The sequence below is a fragment of the Colossoma macropomum genome, unplaced genomic scaffold (genome assembly GCF_904425465.1).
Source record: "Colossoma macropomum unplaced genomic scaffold, Colossoma_macropomum, whole genome shotgun sequence".
Lineage (NCBI taxonomy): Eukaryota > Metazoa > Chordata > Actinopteri > Characiformes > Serrasalmidae > Colossoma > Colossoma macropomum.
This window is the reverse complement of record NW_023494785.1, coordinates 17,465,478-17,487,228: the sequence shown is the minus strand read 5'-3', so window position 1 is coordinate 17,487,228 and position 21,751 is coordinate 17,465,478. Positions and strand designations below refer to the sequence as shown.

Genomic DNA, 21,751 nt, shown 5'->3' with positions numbered 1-21,751 from the left:
TATTTTATTTATCATGTAATAACTTCTTGTTGTTCCCAAAAAACTTGCAATGTTGTAAGACTGTTGTAAGGTAACAACCTTCTGTTGGCTAGCTTATAGTATTTCAATCTGAACACAACAAAAGTTATAGTTGAATAAAACAGCAATTCATAATATGACACACTATTGAAATTGTAGCGTATATCACTAAAGGAAAAACACATTCAACATAAGATTATAAAAAATCTACTAAACAAAACATGACCTGTCGGAACAAAACGTCTCTCATTTTTGTCTGTTAATAATCTGGAAACAGCAGCTCTCCTTTATAATGTGTGAATATTTCATGATGAACGGACCACTAGAAATAGTTCAAAGTGACTTAGATCAAACTTTCATTACAAGTTAAATAAGATTTTTCCTGCTTCTGTAAAGTCACTATTTTGGAGAACCTAGGTTTTGTTCTGACAGCAAGGATGTTTGTAATGTTGGTACAGTTTAAACAAAACTAAGGCACTTCTGAACTTTTTTTTTATAACTTTTTTGTAATTTTTTTGTATTTTTTTTGCTTTAGGACTCACCCATCCTGTGGAGACTGGCCCTCCAGCAACAGGCTGTTGGTACGGTTGTCCATGAAGCTCCCTTCTCCCCCATACACACTGGACCTGGGGGTGCTCAGACAGCTGGAACGCCTTGAGTTCACACACGATGTCTGATTGGACCCGGGGATGTTCATAGGGGATGGCCCCATGGAGCGCTGACGAACCGTCTGATTAATGTTCCGCACCGTCTGGAAGACCCGCTTCGGATGTAATCTGGAGAAACACGCACATGTAATCAATAACACACACAAATACACATAAACACACATAAATAAATAATTTTAAGGTCAGAATGAAAAGTCTTTATGTGCATATATATATTAAAGTTACATCTGTTTATCACTTCCACAAATAACAGAGCAGAATGTAAATATGGGTGTTACTCTGGAACAATTGCTATTCCAGCAGTATGACAACACACAGACTTCACATTCAACTTTGTCTAACATTTGACAGTGGTGATATGGGTACCTCTGCTCTTCAACTTCTGGGTCAGACATCTGAATCTCTTTCCTCATGGTCCCTTCAATTTCAGCAGCTAAGGAGTCCTGTTACACACACACACACACACACACACACACACACACACACACACACACATACATTAAAATATATATATACACACGCAAGGTTAGATGCCAGTAACAGATAGTAATGTGAGAAACGGGACAGAACAACGTCGAATACAATCACCTTTGTCTTTTTCTTTCCCTTATTCTCCTCATCAGCTGTACTCTTTGACTAGTTTTGCATAACTCCACAAAAATATGTAAACTTAAATGGCATGTATGCAAAAGCCTGGGCATGGATATACAGCTTCCCGAAGTTTGAGAACAGCACAAATCAGCACGCAAAGGGAAGTAACAAGTACAAACAAAAGTTCACTACAGTGGATGACATGAACGGTAAAACTAGTATCTTAACTTCAGTTTTTCACATTTGAACTTGTCCTCAAATGTCCATAATGTTGTTTCTTACTGTAGTGACTCTTAATTTTGGTTTGCTGTTTCTCACCATGGGGAAGAGACCCAGTGAGTGAAAGCGGCGTGGCGTGCTCAGAGGCACCGTCTTATTCCTGAAGTTCTTCAGCTCCTCCTGAGCCTCGTGCAGCATTTCCATACACTCTGCATACTTATCCTCCAACTCCTGCAGCTACAACCAGAGAGAGAGGGACAGAGAGTGAGAGACAGTGAGAAAGAAAGGGAGGAGGAGACTGTATAATAATCTACACACACACACACACACACACATACAGATATGCTCCAAAAATGCTTGAAATAAGATCTTGTTACATTAACTTACATAAAAACTAAAGAATGTAATAGTACTGTAAAAGTACTGTTTTACAGATTTTAGACAGGGATGATTTGAACGTCTAGATAGCTGGAACTGCTGTGCATTTCAGAATGCTGTTACCTCAGCAGTGAGCTGTCTCTGTGCATCTTTAGCAGCTCCCAGGTGCTGGGTGAGCTCTTCATTCTCTACTGCATACTGCAAAACACAACAAACCATCATCAACTACAGCCTTGTAGTAACAAGTATGAAATATGGGGAAGAGGAGTACTCACAGATTTGGCTTTTTTCTGTAGGTCCACGATCTGAGAGAGCAGGTGTGTGATCTCCTCCTGCTGCCTGGAGGCATCTTCGGTCTTCTTTGCCAGCTCCTCAGCAAGAGACGAAATCTGCAGGTTAGCATCTCCTACAAGAGAACGAGAATAGCACAGACAAAGAGAGGAGAGAGGAAAATTGTAATTCATGTTCAGTGGAAAATTTTGCCTCTACGCCAACATGAACCCAATGCAAATCTAGAACTGTAAGGTAGTATAGCTTTAAAGAGTCATAATATTCTTGGGAACATTAAAACATTCATAATAAAATTGTAACCATATTACGAGCATTATGACCAGCTGTTAGCACAGCATTTCCCAACTCCAGTCCTGTCTAGCACTGATAATTTGCATCTTCCCTGCTGCTTGACTGAGCTAAAGAAGGATCTTACTAATGTGTAGGGAAAAATAACCTGTGCAGGTGAGTTACCAGAAGTGTAGTTGGGAAGCACTACCCAAACCACCTCCCCCCAAAACACCATTCCGCTGTACTGTTTTAATTTGTACTGTATGTCCAAAAGAATCCAGACACCCCTTCTGATTAGCTGCTTTAAGGGGCTCCTATTGCTGACACAGGCATTCAAATTGTGCACACACAGCTTGTATAATTCCCAGAGAAAAGCACTGGCAATAGAATGAGACGCTTTGGAGCAGCTTCGCAAGAGCCTAAGGTCATAATGCCCAATGCCAAGGGTCAGCTAGAGGGGTATTAAAGCCCCCAGCATTGGGCTGTGGACCAGTGGAACTGTGTTTTCTGGAGTGATGAAGCACCATCCAGTCACTAAGCTGGAGTTTGTGATCCAGAACTAATCATCTAACATCAGTATCTGACAAAATGAATTCTTTTGTAGCTAAATATAATCAAACACGCACAGTAATGTTCCAACACGTCCGATAAAGTTTTCCCAGAAAAGTAGAGCCTGTTACTGCTGCAAAAGGGGGAACAAACTCCCTTTTAATACCCTTAATTTCAGAAGACATGCTGGATGAGCACAAACTTCCTCTAATAATCGGCCAGTTTCCCAGAACCAGATTAAGCCTAAATTGAGACTAAATAGGATTTCTAAAAGTGAAATGTCATTGGTATTGCACTCCATGTCCAAGAAAACAGATGCTTATGGTTTTGGCTTTGGTAAGACACTAATGATAGATCTGCCTATGTGGATGAAGCCTTTATTTTCAGCTGGGAGTGTTGACAGGACTGAGCGCTACCCTAAGAGGACAGAGGTCATCTGCCGGCAGACTGCGACTCTAATATTACTGGTTACTGCTAGATTAGGCAGGTTTCGGAGCTCTCTCTGATTCAGCACGGTTTCATGCAAAGATGGTACTGATATGGTAGACAGGTATACTCACGGAGCTCTTTTACACAGTCGTTAACCAGCTGCTGCTCCTTTTCTTCATAGGAGATGGTCTCTGTCTCCAAGTGGCAGGCCTAAGCGCACACACACATGCATACACACACACACACACACAAAGAACAAAAGTAAAATGAGGTGTTACCAACAATATGCGCATCATGTTACTGAAAGCAGATCTGTATATGGAAGATTACTTTCTACGTAACCTCACTGAAACCTTCCTTTTCCAGTTCACCTGCATACTACAATAGTGTCATCTGTACTGTAATTATGCACTATTGTACATTTCCAATGTTATATATAGTAGTAGTATATATTTTCCTGACAGCCATGCAGTCATTGCCCTACATGGTCCAGCACATTCGCACTGTGGTGATATCACCATATTCTGGCAAGCAACCAGAATACTGGATTCACATCAACACAGTAGAATACCTTTTAGTATAAAGACTAGAAAGCATGCACCCACTCACCACAGGCACACTTGTCCAATGAAGATGACATAACTAAGTTAAAATTAAACAGCTGAGATGTACAAAGATGGGGAAAAACAATGCAGCAAAAGTGAAAAACCTAAGAGAAACCTGATTATCTCAGACTAAAGCTTACTGCCTTAGTGGGAAAACCTAAGGAAAATGACAAGACAGATAATGTCAGAGAGCTGAGGCTTGTAAACAAGGCATGGAATTCTACCTTGACTGAGGTCAGATAGGTGGAGCGTCATCTGCAGAGTAAAGTTACAGTAGAAAGACTCCATGCTGAGAGTAAACCAGCTGGTCCCATATGCATCAAACATAAGACTGCTGCCTGAAGACACAGCCCTGGATGCTTCATTTCAGTTCATTTGCATACGGCAAACAAACAGCTCTGTTTCTATTTCTGTCTCTTCCTAACACTTTATTTTCCTGTCATTTTAGCTATGCAAATCTCCCTGCCTGCTCCAGCAGATGCTGATTAAGCACATGAAGACCAACATGAGTGTGTGTCTCACCTCAGAGCGCAGTACGATGTTCTCCTCTTCCAGGTCCTTGAGCTTTTTCTGCAGTGAGTCCAGAGGGAAATAATTTGGCACTGACACTGAGGAGTCATTCTGCCGGATCCTAACACACACATAAAATAATCTGCTGGATTAACCAATCACAATGTAATTTGCTTGCCTCCTCACTATTGCTATGCCTCAGTCAAGTTGGTGCTCTCATGTAGGTTAGTGGATAAGATACAATACTGTGCAAAAGTCATTAAATCCAATATTATTCATTTTCGGGAGATATTTCTGAGGATATTAGATATAAAATAATTCACTTGCATAATGAAGACTAGAATCAATGAAAATAAGTAGAAAAAAACAAACATTTCCAAAACTGAAGTTCAAAAATTCATTAAAAGATACAGAGAAAATGAGACTCCTAATGACCTGCTAAACTGTCCCCATTAGACAAACAGTACTAAAATCTTTGATCTTTGAGAGAGAGGAGAAAGTCAAGCTCCACTCTCGCTTCATATCTGAAAAAATCCACAGGTGTTTATGTTTCTGCTGGTGTTCAGAGCAATGGGCCTAATATCGATTAATGTGTTTGGCATCAGAAGTGAAAAAAGCAATCAACTTTGGAGCTGCAGATTTCCGCAAAAAACTAAAAAGAAGGTCTCCCAAAAAAGAATGAAAGCTATAATAAACGTAAAGAGAGGACACTCCAAATATTGAAAAATGAATTATATTAAGTTGAGGCTTCTGTTTAATTTTCTGTTAAATATATACTTTCTCCTTTTTTTCCTGACTCTGAAAAGTAAATAACTTGTACTTAATGGCCATTTTCACTGCAAATAAATGAAAGGGTACTGTATATTTTTAAGTTATTGTAGCTACCCTTTAGAGATGCATTAAAAGTGATACAAAAAGTCAAATAATGAAATGTAGGGGTCAGTCAAGAACAGCTGTAGGCCGCCTTAGTGCAACAGCCTTGCCTGCATCCCCTCTCACTTCAAGCACATAAACAGCAAACAGCACTGGGGGATCAGCTTTGAGCTCATCAACTAGAATACAGCTTTGGGATGGGCTTTTGAAACATAGTAACACAAAGAAGACAATAAAACGACTGAAAACAAGATGGAAAAGATTTATGAGACAAACTAGTGAGGCCAAGTCAATACTGAGAAGACAAAAACACAATAAAGCCATTGAGAGCTCTTTATATAGGGGACAATAGGTCAAATGCATAATTAATGCAGTGAGTCTGTCTTGGTGTCATCTTAAATCATTAATCAATAAAGTACAAGCACTAGAATACTAGTATTATGGGTGTACCAGCAAAACTAACAGCATTAGTCAATAGTGCAGTGTTTTACTGTTTAGCTCTACTCTACACCAAAAGGGACCAGAACCAAATGGGAATCCTCCCAAAACTAAATAGGAATGCTACTGGCCGTTGAAAGCGGGAAGATCTGACAAATAAAAGGTATAACCTTTTAATTCTTATATCTGTGACGTGAGCTATACAGACCGCAGCAACACAATGTCTCTGCGACGGAGGTCTTAAAGGCCAAATCTTATAAGATTGAAATAGCTTTTTTAAAGCTAAAACTTGTTTAAACAAATCTAGTAAATCTAGTTTAAATAAAACTCAAAAAACAAAGACTAGGTACCATAAAAGTCCACACATGTGCATTAACACTCAGAAATGACTGAAAGTGGAATTATTAAAAAAGTAATTTGCTTATTATGTAGGAAGAATCAATGAGCTGGACAGTAGAGACAGGGAGAATAAGAGTGAAAGAGATGGAAGCAATGAAGACTCACGGGGTAGAGGTGGCAGACTCTCCTTCACTCTCCTCAGCAGCACTGGTGTAGAACTGGAGCAGTTCATCCTTCATAGAGAGCTCATGACGCAGCTGAGAAACCTGCAGGTCACACAACGCGCCGAACGCTCAAGGCTTACTGCAGGACACCACATCCTAACCACTAATCAAACCACCACATCCTGACCACTAATCAAATCACCTACCACATGTGCACTCTTGAATATCAACGACATTTGTCTATAAAACAGAAATGTCAAATGCTGTGTGTTATCAAGCTGGTCATGGGCTGCTCATGGTATTGTTCTGACCATTCTTGAGTGGGACATTAAGAAGTGGATCATAAATGAAGCATCAGTGTAGACTTGTCTCTTTAACAGTAATAGGACAGTAGAATGATCTTGTTAAAGTAAAATCTGTGGTCTGAGCAACTGGCATTTATGTGTTTAAGCCATCCACCTCCATCTCTCTCACCTCCTCCCGTATGTGCTCAACCTGCTCCTCCAGAAACTCATTTCTCTCACTCAGGGTTTTGTTTTTCTTCAGCAGGGACTGACCTATACGAGCTGCCAACTCCAAGTCCCGCTCTTTCTGCAGAGAGAGAGAGAGAGCAAGACAAAAAAAGGTAAAGAGTAAGAAAGATAACAGAGAAAAAAACAAAAAAAAACTTGGAAAGAGAAAACAGAGAAGGAAAGAAAAAGACGGAGTGGAGGAGCAAGTGAAAGAAAGAAAAAAGAGAGGAGAAAAAAGAAAGAATAAAAGACAGAAAAACAAAGAAAGAATAGAGAAAGATAAAGATATATACAGAAGAAAGAAAGAAAGAAAGAATGACAGAAAAGAGAAAGTAAAAGAGAAAGAGAGGAGGAGAAAGAAAGAAAGTAAAAAAGAAAGAAAGAAAGAAAGAAAGAAAAGAAAGAAAGAAAGAAAGAAAAAGAAAGAAAGAAGGGGAAAGGAAAGAAAAAGTGAGAGAAAAAGAAAAAACAAAGAAAAAGAATAAGAGAAGGAAAGAAAGAGAAAATAAAAGAAAGGGAGAGGGAAAGAAAAACAGTGAAAGGTGAAAGAGAGAGGGAAAGAGTGCCAGTGAGAGAGAGAGAGAGAGAGAGAGAGAGAGAGAGAGAGAGAAAGAGAAATTGTAGTATCTGTATTTAAATGAATTAAGTCTGAAACCGCATGAAGGAGCCTCTTGAAAATTTTAATCAAAAAAACTTTTTTGACCCTCCTGGCCAAAGTTATAAAAGTTCATATGTGAAAAAGGGAGGAGGAAAAGAGAAGGAAAGATGAGAATATGAACTTATATTACTAAGCAACAAAGAAGATTACATATCACCTGAACCGTCTAGGAAAAGAACAACTCAAACACTTCCGTATTCTGAGGCTCTATTTGTCTGGGCTGTGAGTGTGTCTCATGTCAACACTGCAGGCCAGAGAGAACAGTACTGGGTGTACAGATCTTAGAGACAGGAAATACACCCTAGAACATCATAATCATTATTCTCATCAACGTCAATATCATTCTATTTGTGCGGGAAAAAAAGAAAAAAGGAAAAAATAGTTGTAAATAAAACACAATTTAAATCAAACAATAACTACATAGTAGTCATGTGTTAAGTCAATAAGAGCTCTTGCATTAACAAACACCTTGCAGTGTTGAGAGCTGGAGCACACTACGCATGATGGATCATGCTGCTCCTCTATTTTTACTCATCACAGCTCTAAATAAACCATCCACCTAAATACAAGCAGAACAGTGTCAGACTCACCTCTTCAAGCAAACGTGTAACAGCATCTATGTCATTGTACGTCTTAGTCATCTGGCCCACCCTTTCAGCACACAGAACTACACGGAAAAAAAAACAGAGAGAAACAATGTGGACTTATTATTAATCCATAATTCACATTAACATAAAACACTGAAAACTAGTTCAGAAGGTCAATAAATAACCAGTAGAAAGACTAACGTGGCCAATACACACTACAAAATGCAGAAGTAGTGCACTTAAAAGCCCCCCCCCCACCAAAAACCTTGTAGATTTCCATGTAGATTTTATACATATACATATATATTTATATATATATATATATATATATATATATATATATATATATATATATATATATATATATATATATATATATAGGTTGTTGATGTTTGCAGGTTTTATGATTGGTCAAAATCTGTCTTTTATGCAAATGTTCAGTGTTCTAGAAGTACTGACAAGACTCGTGATATTCAGAAAAGTTACAACAACAACAACAACAACAACAACAACAACAACAACCTTTCATACATTTAAATGCAGCTGTCTGATCTGGAAGGTAGGGGGGATTTACTGGGAGGAGGAAGGCAAATAAAAACCAGCATAGGAGAAGAAACAAAGGAAATAATTATAAACAAAAAACTAAAATAATAACGTAACAATAAAAATAAGTGTTGTAAAATAAATAAATAAATAAATAAATAAGCTTGCTGCATGTCTTGAAGGGGACTTGGGACAATTATATGCGTTTTGTTCTTGGAATTCTGTTTGATGATCTTAGACACTGTTGAATATATTCACAATCTGACATATAAGAAAGTGCTAGTCCATTAATGGCTTTAAAAACAAATTAAAGGACTTTAAAATAATTCTTTACTGAACAGGAAGCCGACGCAGTGCTGCTAGTACTGCAGTAATATGGTCATTCTTCCATGTTTGAGTAAGAACTCTTGCTGCTGCACTCCGTATAAACTGTAGTTTGTTTATGTTCTATTTGAATAAGCCTGTGAACAATGCATTGCAATAATCTAAAGGGAGAGAGTGAAAGCATGGGTGGATCTCATATCTAACTGTGCGTCCACGTTTCCTTTCCTTGTATCATTTCTCGCATCTTAGCTCCTAACTGTGACTGAGGACAGAGGAAAAGATGCAAGGAATCAATGCCAAATTAGATGTCCTTCACTCTGTTGTGTCTTATCACCTGTTTCTGGGCTTATAGAATCTGCTGATATCAAATGACTTTACACATGAGCATGCTTTATTAAAATTCAACCACATCAATTTAATTACCTTTCATCAACCTTTAAAAACACAGAACCTGTCACGTGCTACAATAAAATAGTCTTGCGTGTCTTGCATGCATGTGTTTCTCTGCTCTGGAAGCTTCCTCTATCCTCGATTCCTTTGTGCGCATTAAAAGAATTGATAGGTGTCATTCAGAAATGATAACTTCTTAGCATCGAGCAGTGAGAGTGGGAGAGTGTGACTTTGGCAATGTTTCTAAGATGAAAATAGGTTCAAGGATAACACCCAGGTCTCGCTCTTCAGATAAAAAATACATTATCATAATAAAAATAAATGATTATATAATTTAATCAAGATATTCATATTGTCATATTGCATGCATCAAGAGTTGAAAAAAATTCAACACAGTCAGACCAGCCAGCATACTCTACACATACATACAGAAAGAGCAGTGCAGTACTATCAGAGCACCACCCACACACTGTAGCCTCTGTGACATAAGAGCGAGTCTTTGATCAGGCAGAACAGCAGCTTTATGCTGGTGCCTTGCTGGAATTTAACAACACCTTCAGACAGTAAACATACAACTACATTACTCTCATTACCTGAACCTGATTTCAGGATTCGTCTATTTAAGGCCATAAATAACCCCCCGTGGATCTAATAATGGCTTTAACCTGCTGAAACCTCTTTAGGCCTTCTATCTTAAGCATGCTGCATTTCTCACAATAGGACAAGCTCTAGCCCTGTCCTGCTGGGTAACAAGGCTGGATAATAACCTCTTCCATGTGGCTTACAGCTTTCAATAGTCACTAGTAACTTAGTAACTTGCATTGAATATTTGAAAACATACCAGCACACACACAGTAACTAAATACTTTGTTTTATTGTGTGCAATGAGGAGCCACCCTGATTCTCTCTGTCTGCTGACTGTGATAATAAATGACTGTCAGTCAGCTCTCACGCAATCCTGCATGACACAACCCTGTCCCACACCGTGGAGTGCTTAAAAACACTTTCAGCTGTTACATTTGACACAAAACAACATGCCCAGTAGAATGATACTGGAATGATCGTTTCTATGCCATGTCTCAGGCACCCCAAAAAAGCCCACCAATCTAAAGGGCTACAATGTAGAATAGTCAAGTTCCCCATATTCAATTCTCAACAGCTCAGTGCAAAAGAGCAAGATTTTTCCAATAATCCATAATAAGAAGTGGCAGCAGAACTGTTCCAAAATACTACAGGACACAATATTAGACAAAAGGTGCCTGTTATAATGATTTTGGCTATTTTTTGCTTTTTCTAATGTCGTTGAGCAACTACAATTGGAACTGTGCATTGGAATGTAATTTCTTACATACAGAATTGCTCTTTTGTAATGTTTAGTAATGTTTGATTTTAATGTAGTGGGAGTTCTATTACACAGCATATATTAACTACAGATTTGCATGTATGTTTGCCTGTGCTGCACTAGCATGTGAACATGATCAGACAAATTCCTATATGCCAGAGAGAAAGAAACTTTTCCAATGCAATCATGATGTTTCTGTATTCACCATCAGGTAAGGTATAGCCCTTATCAAAGAAGCACTAAATAGCACTGTGGATAAGGGGTGGAACACAGATACATGTAAGTGACTCCAGTATTTAAATAATGGTCTGCCTCTATAAGGCAGGTATGCACCTCAGCTCTTGATCTGCTCTCTGTGGGCGTACTGCGTGAGGCAGCAAATGCAAAGCAGACATTTCCGTTTGCGTCATGCATTGAAGGGACAACAGACGCCCTGTCAGATATCTGACTATCATCCAGTGACTAACCAGGTGCAGTCAGCAACACACATACATGGCTCACATGCACTTTTCACTCAAGTTTGAGTTTTAGAAAAACTAAACAGGTAGATGGTTAAAACTGTACGTTCCAACTATTAAACTATTAAAGGAGGTCAAACTACAATAAAAGATCTAAGGTCAACATTAGCTTTTCACAGGAATTACACAAAGATATGAAGCGTACAATACAATAGAGTTTGCCAGAATCTATAAGCCAAATCAAACAGATAAAAATCCCAAGTTGTGCCAAAACTGTGACTCATTATGAAACACTGGCTGATAAATGATAAACTTGCTGAGTAAATCTCGGGCTTCCACCCAGCGCACTCAAACACAGGTGGTGATCTCACCGTGTATCGACCATGAACTCTTATCTTTTGGAAGTGATGTGGATGGCTTGGCCAGTTCAGTGGCCAGTGAAACTGATATTAGACTCATCAATAGATAACAGGAGTCTTCACAGCATACTACAGTAGCAAGCACAGCAGAGACTGAAGCTACAGCATCCAAACACAACCAGATCAAATATAATTTCTTTTGTAGACTTCATCCTGCATCATCCTGAAGAAAACACTTTGATAACATTAAAGAAAAAAAATTATAAATTATTTAAAATTTTTGTGTAATTTAATGGAGACATTCAAAGTGGTTTAATGTGCATTGCAGAGAAACTTACTGACTCAGATTTCTTTACAGTGGTGGTGATAGGAACCAGGGGTCACAGTGTCTACAACACAAATACAGCCATTTTATATACTAATCAATGAGCAGTGGAACTACACATGACTTCTGAGGTTTTATATGCATTGTTGATAATTGCAAAAGCTGAAAAATAATAGTTTTTTAAGGGGAATATAAGGGATGTTAATTCTCTGCCATGAATGGATTTTAGACCAAAATCTTCTTCCAAAACTATCGTAAAACAATATCTCAGGCATCAGGTAACATATCTTTAAATTATTTTATGTAATACCTTAACGTACTTTAAGAGGCATGTAACGCTTCAGATGTTGGGTTTCTATCCCAACCACTGTGACCAATTTTAAGTTTCTGTAAGTTTCTGTAGAACGGTCCTTTTGACATTAAACCACTCTGAATTACTTTGTTTACATCTTATCCATTTATAGAGAAATTTTGAAAAATCTATGGAATTAAAAATTGTTTTTTTTTTTTTGGTAGAACAGTCATGTAAACTTCAAATTTAGCTTAACTCCTTCATAAATCAGTGTATCATGAAATCTCAAATTTCACCATAATTTGATTAGATTATTTGAGTACAATTCAAAATTATTTTATAAAATGACTGAACACACAAATGTAGAACTATTTACACAGCAGTGGAGTACAGATAATAAAAACAATACACTAAGCTTGATTCAAGCACATACGTGCAGTCCATCACACACAATACATACACACATGCCCAACCCAACCACACCTGACTGCATTCCCCATTGTACACATCATAGCCACAATGTAAAGTTTGACTTTTGTTAACAAGAGGCATCAAACACAGCACAAAAACACATGTCCGTGTTCAGGAACACACTCATGACAACAAACTGCTGCTAACTTACTGTGCAGTTTCTAATGACATGGGTGGACTGATTAGCAAAACTAAAATCAAATGTTTCCATAAAAAGAGTTTGAAGCTAAAACTACAGGGCTCTACAGTTTGGGGTCAGGTGTGTGTTATTATGGTATTGCATGTTTTAGTGAGGTGAGGCTGGTAACAGTATGATAACCCACGTCTGCCCATGCTGAAGATACTAGCTCTGCTTTATGTTCTGCCTCTATTCATTTGTCTATGTTTAGCCTGCATGCCAGCAGCACAGTCTGTACTCATTCAATTAAAAACATTCAACCTAAACATCAAGAAAACACACTCTTTTATATGACACCTGATCTTCAAAGTGCATGCTCAGCATCCCAACACCACCATGTACTCTACTGACCAGGACATGAACTGTACCAAAAATATGAACACTATGCTCATACTTGAGGTAGGAACTAGCAGGCTTTATGTGGAGTAAAATGAACTCATTATCTCATCATATGACTTTAGGAAATATTTCTTACAAAGCTGAAAAACTGGATCCCTGCAGAATGAATTTGTTAGTGCTCCATTGTTAAGTAGCTTTAAACATGACCGCAAGAGGACAAACCTGTTCCAGTGCGAGTGTTTTAGATACCAAAATTATAAACACAGAAATTGATGAAAGTTCAGCTGGGCCATTGAAACACATAGTCAGTCAAAGAGCGAGACAATGCAAGGTACAGCTGTTATCAGAAGAGGCAAAAATGTACCTTCTTCCAGTGTATAAGGTTCCAGATCTTCATGTTCATCATTAGCATAGTTTGAACTGGTGAAGCTAGACAGAGCTGAGCAATCCAGCAGTTCTGAAGAGGAGTCATACTCAAAGTTCTCCTCAGTGGAACCATGAGGTGGCAATTCCATGGTCTTTATGGACTAGTGATACCAGGGCAGGAAACTCTGCTTTAAGTTCCATGCCATTTCCAAAACTGTCACACTTGTCCATAAGTGTTTCTCAGACTAACAAACCACGTCCTAGGCGACCTCCTCAGATACACACACACACACAGCACTGCCCAGTGCCCACACCTGCCAACAGTCTGTGACTCAAAGCCCTGACTCTACCATTTACCTTGCTACAAATGGAAGGGGGAGTGTTACATAAATCCCATAAAGATTTGAATAAAATCTCAACTCAGTATCTGAGAATGAATGTTAATTTAAATCAGTATGTTTTGTATACAACAGCAGCACTGTGAATGTCTTGTTTTGAAAACAGGGTAGCATTTTTTAAGCAAAATGGAGAGCTGAACACCCCTCTCTTCAGAAAGCAAATGGTTTCTTCCTTCAAAGCACCATAGCAACCTCTCAAGGCATGGAAGAGTTGTGTTTGGCTACACCTGTTGAGTAGGTGTGGCCACCTGATAGCCTGTGTCCCTATAGCCATGCGAAATGCAAACACCGCAGGATTTCTAGCTGGTGCACAGAGAAGGACTTTCCATTAAGCCAAATAGACAAACAAACAGACAGCCACTGAAGAAAATAATGGCCTTTTACAACTGCAATACAACTGATCAAGTACAGTGTTAAATCAAGTACAAATATGTACTTAGCCCTAAATCAATAAACTGCTAAAACATTAAGCAAGTGAAATAAACAAAAAGGAAAAATTTAATCTGGTTTAAATATTCCTCACTGCAAATACAACACGCTCAACTGGTTTAATGCAGCACCTGCTCGTACTCATTTCCGTGAGCCTGAGGTACATTCAAAGAAAGTCTGTTTGGAGGAACTTTGTGCCAATCCTGATCCATTTCCAAGTTTAAGTTTGGCTTGTTTCTAATCAACCCCCCCCCCAAGATATTGTGGAAGGGCATGTCTGTAGAATTTTCACCCATTACATCTCTATTTTCACTCCAGCCCACCAGATCCAGGGAGTTAATAAAATCAATAATGTGCTTCACAAAAAAGATTTTTACAGTGTTTTCCATACATAACAGTCTAGACTTGGGTGCCCCCAAAGTCGTATGATGGCCACCAAGTTTATTCCATATCATTTTAACAATATCCAATTTATATTTTATCCCATTTGAACAAATTCCAACCAGAAATATTTTATACCGTTAAAAATATTGTTATGAACAAATGAGGGTGTACAGTGTCAGTGATGCTAAGCACCTTTGGTCATTTGGACAACCGAGACCTCCCGTGTGGTGATATATGTGTAAAAATAAAAAACATGGAAACTTTAACATTCATTTATTTGATGCCTTATTCAAATACCCATTTAAGTAAACAAGTGCTATGACGAGCTCAGGTGTGCCCCTTCTCTCATATACTATTGGACAAGTTTGATGTTGGGCTCAAATCTGGTTTATATTATTCTGCTTGACCTCCAGATGGGTCCTATTTGCTAATTTTCTAATCATATTTTTGTTTATAGAGGTAATTTGTAAGGATGAACTGATATGGGAAATGTACACTGATGCACGTGGAGTGATGTACATATCTGCCAGGGACCAGGAGAGTCAAACTACGTGTAAAAGCAGCCTTAGTAGAAATTATTTAAATGTTAATGGGACTAGTGTAACAGTGGCTGCCTTGGGATTTCAAACCAAATCCAAACAACAAGCAGAACACCACAAGGTTTGCACAGCATTTCTGCATCATCAAAAAAGTTCATTGTCTTTCAGTTTTGTCAAACATTAAATCGCAGTAACTGTGTGACTTGCTTCATTACTTCTATGCATGGCTCGAGTCATTTTCACTCGACATCCTATAAAAATCTACTCACACTCAAATTGCTAAGCATGCTGCACTGGGCTTGTGATTGTGATGCTGTTTGCATTGTTCTGCAGAAACTGGTCTATTGGTAAGCACTCAGTGGCCTCACATTCTTATGGAGACACAATGGCAGCCATGCTCTCCCACCCAGAAAAGCCAAGGCAGTGAATGAGAGTGCCTCTGTTTTGTGTAGTGGGAAAAAATTTCACACTCCTCCTCTCTCCCTATTCCCAAAAAAGAAGAAAACAAAACAAAACAAAAAACAAAGCAGGGAGAGTAGTGGGAGAGAGCGGGATGACAGCAGGGAAGGAGAAACCATGTGAGTCAGACAGCGTGGGTGGGAGAGTGGGTGTGTATATAAATGTGAGTGAGCCTGTGTGTGTGTGTGTGTGTGTGTAGGCTGGTGAGCACTGCTCTCCCCTCAGTGAGGTGATCAATATGCTGAGCAGCACTCTGCAGCAAAGCGAGAGCAGAGAGAGCCCCAAATGAACTGCAGATCAAAAACAGCTCCTAAATGTGGGTCAGCAGCTCCATACAGCAGCACACTGATGAATGAACAGGACAGTACTGAGCGCGCACACACACAGAGCACAGTCACATGGACCACAAGCCGCATGGAAAACTATCACTGCAATAAAAGTTGGAACACGTGCTGTAGTATCTTTCAACTGAAATAAAGTGAAGGTAATGTCAAAAATAAGTTTTTATGATGATCATTGACATTAAACCTTCATAAAATCACCCCACTACTTTAATAAAGTATGGCCTTTAAGAACAAATATTATTTTGCTTTTACATACATTTCATTGCTGTTTTTTCCTTTTTAATACAGTTTGAAATACTCAGCTGTTCACACTGTGTGATCAATGGCCCAATGAAAATGGTACAAAAATGATTTGGAATAAAATCTTGTTACAATGACTTCCATTATAGGTTAAGGACTTTTTTCCTTCTCCTGTAAAGTTCTCGTTTTGGAGATGGGTGCATTCTCCCAACAGCGACAAATTACTTTGGTTCTGGTCTTTGACTAGAGATGTTGTAGCTCAAGCATTTCAATACTTCAACCCAAGTGAGTCTTTGGATGCTGAACTTTTACTTTTGAAAGAGTAAAAATCATTCTATTAAGTAAAAAACTATTCAGACTGGATACATGGGTTAGCAAGCTTAGAGTTCACCTCAATTAAAGATGACCTGAAGTTTCCCTACATTAGGTTTGATTTAGAGGAGACAGTGTTGTGTGAACTCAGTGCACCTGCAAACTTGTATCATCCATCGTTTTTAAAATGTCATCTTTTACCAAACAGATCCTAATGTGATTCATGTATTAACATAATTGCATACAGCTAGCAAGCAAATGCTTATATAATATCATGATGAAATACCAACTAAAATAAGCTGCTGTTGCCCATTTTGAAGCTAAATACTCTCCTGTCTCTAAATAATCAGCTGTGAAACTAGAGCAGCTTCATTTAGCAAATATTTAAAGAACAAAATCAGGGCCAAAATGCATATTTCACTCAGAGCTAACACATAAACAGCATAGAAGAGATTTACTTAAATTATTTTATTAAGCTGCTTATACTGTTTGATTATGACAGTATTACCACACCTTGAAAACATGGGACAGAACGCTGAATCAGCACCAAGTAATGTACCAATGCATACCAGTGAGCCTGTACAATCTTCCTGATTACAAAAATGTTTATATGAGGCTTTAACTGGAGTGTTACATAAGAATCATATCAAAGTACAGCAGTCTACTGAAAGGAGCCATGATGCCACAATGAGTTATCAGTGAATTACCACCACAAGTCATAAATCAGACTGAAGCACTAGTGATATGAAACCTGCTGCTGTTAAACCTGCACAAGTTCAACAGCAATATACGATTTAATGTTGTTGCTCTTGGCTCTTCTCAAATCAGTAGAGAACTGACTGGGGTAATATAAATGTCTCAGCAACGGACAGAACTAAGTGGAAGAAGAGCAAAATTGTAACTGAAGGATTTAAAATGACCTTTACAGTCGTTTTGTAATACTTGAGTTCAGGTTATAATACTTCAATACAGCTAGTTTTCTTGTATTTACTATGTACTTCGTATATTTACTATGTTCTTTTAAAAGCCTGCTTAATAGCAACCCTTCTATAAGAAACCCCAAGTCATTTTATGTAAGCATTGTTGCTCTTCTCTTTTGCTAGGGCATTGTCTGAACCCAGCCAAGAGTTCACCCTGGTTACTGTCAACAAGGAAGTTTCATTTGGTTGAAACAGTCTTGTAGACTTGCAAAATAATGCTCTATTTAGCACTGCTACGAACAGGCTGAATAGGCCGCACTGTCTGATGCAATACAAGTCTACAAGAAAGGAAAAGTTTATTACTTACTGTAGTGACACTGATGCTTCTGTGAGCATCTTCACTGTTTCCTATTGCTCTCTCTCATAACAGTTCCTCATTTCTTCAATTCTATGCTTTTACTTTCCAGCTATATTGAACTTTTCCTTAACAATCTGCTTGACACAGATCTCACAGTCTCACCTTCATCTTATCACTTCATCCCCATCATTCACACTCTCTACCGCTTCCACTCCATTTGTCAAATTATCACCCTCCATTCCAGCCCACCTCCCTCCCCTTCTAAAATATGTGTCTCTTAATTGGACTGTAAACATGCATATGCATCTTTTAACTGCACTAGAAAAATATGCACCTCTTAATTGCACTAGACACACAACTTCCAATGTACCTTGCATTCCAAACTAAGCGCACAACAAAAAGTATACAGAATGCAGACTACAGATTTGAAGCATAGCCTTTAATAATTTGATTGTGCGCTAAAAGGTGGCAAAACTAAATAAAGAAATGTGATAAAACGGAATTCTTCACATGATTAAATAGTTTCTAGACAGAAATAGCTTAAGGCAAGTATAATGACACCTCTGGGCTTACCATCAGCACATTCCTCATAATACCAGTCCAGCTCATAGTAGTCAGCCTCCACAAATCTCTGCATGCTCAGTCTCCTTCAGCCGTGAGTCGCAGCTTCTGCTGTCCACTGCCCGAGGTCACAAAAGCACACACATACTCATGCACACTCTCCCAAAGGCCCATTCTCTCCGCCGGTGGTCGGCTGAGTCACAGCTAGCAACTAAAATTACATGGAGCATCCCATCCGCAATGGGATGGAGAGAGATTGGGGTGAAATTTGAGGGTGCATTAGAGAATCAGCAGTGTTGCGCAGGAAGGCTTCTCACGCGGCACTGCTGTACTCAAGGTTGTATCAGACAGACCGGGGGGCGTGGACTTCCTAGATGAGCAGCAAATCAGACCACACAACATCAGGGGTGAGCTCCTCCTATCAACAGTCGTCATGAATCGAACCCCCACCTCCCCCTCCTTCCCTCTCCCTCTTCCCAGCTCTCCCTATTGCCACTGCACCTCCCTCTAGAGGGGTTGCCATAGCAACTGGCTCCGACTCCAGCCTGAGGTAGCGTCTGCATGTGTGTGCGTGCATGTGCTGTTGCCTAACTTGCCTCAGCTCTTCTGTCTGCTTTTTCCACTCTCTCTTGCTTTTTTTCCACGCACCTTTTTCAGTCTTGTATGTGGTGATGAATGTTAGAATGACACTGCATGAATGGAATCCATAGAGCTGGTCTATGTGAGAACAATAGCAGTGACGGCTGGTGCGCCGGAGCTGCGCACTTGCCAAAAGAAGCAGCTGACTATTTCTAATCCTCGCTGCCAAACGGGGCTGGAAGTAGGACAGAAGGGGAGCAGAGTAGCCTCAGCTCAGCCACAGAGGCCAAACAGTGTTCTTTACATGCCACATCTAAAGCAGTCATTTGTCAAGAATGCATGAAAGCAAAGAAAATCCTGTTGGAGCTTTTGTCTGAATCATGTTTAAAATAAAAAAGAACATTCTGCATTTATCAATTCAAAGTTCAAGCCATTTCATTTAGAAATCTAATGAATTTTATTCTGCCACAGGGCAATCATGAAACCCCATTCCAAATAAATCTCTGTTCAGCTGTGATGCAATTTTCCTGAGCCAAGAGGGGCTGAGGCGATGACTCGCCTCCTGCCACCTCACCAGCTTTTGGCTTGTGCTGATGACATCATGGTGGTTGGGCAATGTCTTTAGAAATATGGAGGAGACTGCCCTGTGTACTATTTTAGTCTTTAGCCCAGTTGTAATATCAGACATTTAGCAGTGTGCAAAAGTCAGATACCACCCAGTTTCCAGTGAAAACAGCCATTAAGTAGAAGTTATAACAGATAATTACACAGAAGCCTCAACTAAATATAATATCACATTTATCAGCATTTATTGTGTTCACACTTTGCCCTTATTACAGGTTCCATTCTTGTCAGGAGACTTTTCAGGAGAAATCTGCAGGGAAATTTTTCCATACCTCCCTCCTTGGTTGTATTTTCTTTTCATCAAGATTCAAGTAATACCAATTACACATTTGGACTAAGTAGTCCATAAAACATTACTCCACATCTCAGAAGTCCAGTTTCAGTGTTCCTCGAAAAAGGCTTCTTGACAGGTACACATTCTTTCAGACCCATAGCATTGTGATCTGTGGAAAGAGCGGAGCTTGATTTTCTCCTCTCTCTCAAAGATGAAAGATATAAGTACTGTTTATCCGATGGTGATTGTTTTGTGGTCCAGGTCTGTTATTAGTCCCATTTTCTCCATATCTTTTAACCATTTTTTGAAACTCATTACTAATTTTGACATTGACATTCTCTTTTCTTATGCAAGTGAAATATCTTAGATTTAATCTCATCAGAAATGTTTTCTTTTGTCATTTTAGATGCTCATAGATGAAATTTGCAGGGTAGCTAAGGTGTGTTTGGGTAGTTGCTTGTGTGAATGTTAGTAGCTGAAGGGGAACATAACGTCTGTGAGTCCTTTAGGAGCAGCTCTTGTTGGGAGGACACAGCTGTAACTGGTTTAAGAGTGGAAGAATGAAAGAGTTGAAGTGGCAATACAGTGCACAAAAGTGAAGAGTACACAAATTAAATACATATAGATTTGATATTATACTGTGCTTTTTATGTAATTATTTGTTAAATATATCCCTGTATCCCTTTATATCGCTATTTTTTTGCAGACTTGCAAAGACTTTCTCTCTTTGAACCTCAACCTGCATGTGTTTGAGCAACATGCACCCCAAAGCAGACAGTTTTCGGCTCCCCTAATGAAAATACAATGTTCTCTTAAACTGCAGGTTTTGAAAATATAAAAATACTAACTCCTCTCTAAAACAAGTACACATGGGTCTCTACTCCGCTCAAATAATTATTTTATTATTACTATTATTTTTAACAGTGGCAGTCCTGAAATCAGGGAGTGCTGCAGCATCCTCTTTATTTGATACATGTTATTTAAACAGGCAAAGATGTATCCCTGGGTCTATGACTTAATAAACGCAATTACAAAATAAACACACTACTCATAAAATATACTATGAAAGTTATTCTAGTTTATAATGATTAATACATGATGCAGCTGTGAAGTACAAGTTCAATTCTGAGAGGTTTGGTGCAGTCTTACACAACAGAAATCAATAAATGGTTCACTCTACCCCCCTCTGCTACAGAGGCCTGTCTCAGTGTGGACTATTTTAAGCTGAGATGTGAAATGAAATCAGTTCAGAAAAAAAAGAGAGAGGGAGGGAGAAAGAGAGGGTAAAATATGTATAGCACGTCTTAACGGCTCCACTGTGTGACACATATAACTGTATTAAATTAAATTAGGGCTGTCTCTATTGATTATATTTGTATAATTAATTAATCATTAATGCAATTTGTGCCAACTATCCCTTTTTTAAATGAGTGATCGAGTTTAATCAAGTAACCTGTATTAGCTGAAAGTATCTATGCTATCAGTGTAACAAAATCAGGTCCTAAAGGTTTCAGAAGGTACGGAATGCAAACTGCAGATTTGGCAGGTCAACAGGAGAATGGCCTGGATAACATGAGTGTGGGCTAAAAGGTTATAAAACTAAATAAAGAACTGTGATACAAAGCTCAGACAGTTTTTCCAAACTATCTCTTTATACCATGCAGACAGCACACACATGCAAGTAGCTGGCAAAGATGCATAGTGACAACCCCATATTCACATTTGAAACTCAAAGACAACGCATGGCAAAAGGAAATAAGAATACAACACAATTGGACAAATCAATTATGCACTACTACACCTCATTAGTGCTCTGACTGACCAGTAACAGCGTGGAGGTGCTG

The 21,751-nt window shown here is 38.8% G+C and overlaps 1 protein-coding gene across 6 annotated transcripts in view; it reads right to left on the bottom strand.

Annotated features, from left to right (window-relative positions):
• trak1a (trafficking protein, kinesin binding 1a) overlaps nucleotides 1-21,751 on the bottom strand; it is a 49,647-nt gene that overhangs the window by 12,173 nt on the left and 15,723 nt on the right. For 5 of the 6 annotated variants that reach the window (XM_036585385.1, XM_036585369.1, XM_036585400.1 and 2 more), the window contains exons 3-12: nucleotides 8,103-8,179; nucleotides 6,817-6,933; nucleotides 6,344-6,444; nucleotides 4,541-4,649; nucleotides 3,545-3,623; nucleotides 2,150-2,280; nucleotides 1,998-2,072; nucleotides 1,596-1,733; nucleotides 1,053-1,129; nucleotides 561-794 (exon numbers count right to left, since the gene is read on the bottom strand). In XM_036585385.1, the coding sequence (XP_036441278.1) occupies nucleotides 561-794; nucleotides 1,053-1,129; nucleotides 1,596-1,733; nucleotides 1,998-2,072; nucleotides 2,150-2,280; nucleotides 3,545-3,623; nucleotides 4,541-4,649; nucleotides 6,344-6,444; nucleotides 6,817-6,933; nucleotides 8,103-8,153 (1,112 nt within the window). In that variant the 5' untranslated portion in view covers nucleotides 8,154-8,179. Of the gene's footprint in view, nucleotides 1-560; nucleotides 795-1,052; nucleotides 1,130-1,595; nucleotides 1,734-1,997; nucleotides 2,073-2,149; nucleotides 2,281-3,544; nucleotides 3,624-4,540; nucleotides 4,650-6,343; nucleotides 6,445-6,816; nucleotides 6,934-8,102; nucleotides 8,180-13,484; nucleotides 13,958-21,751 lie in introns of those variants that run through there. The other variant, XM_036585377.1, reaches the window with a different exon arrangement.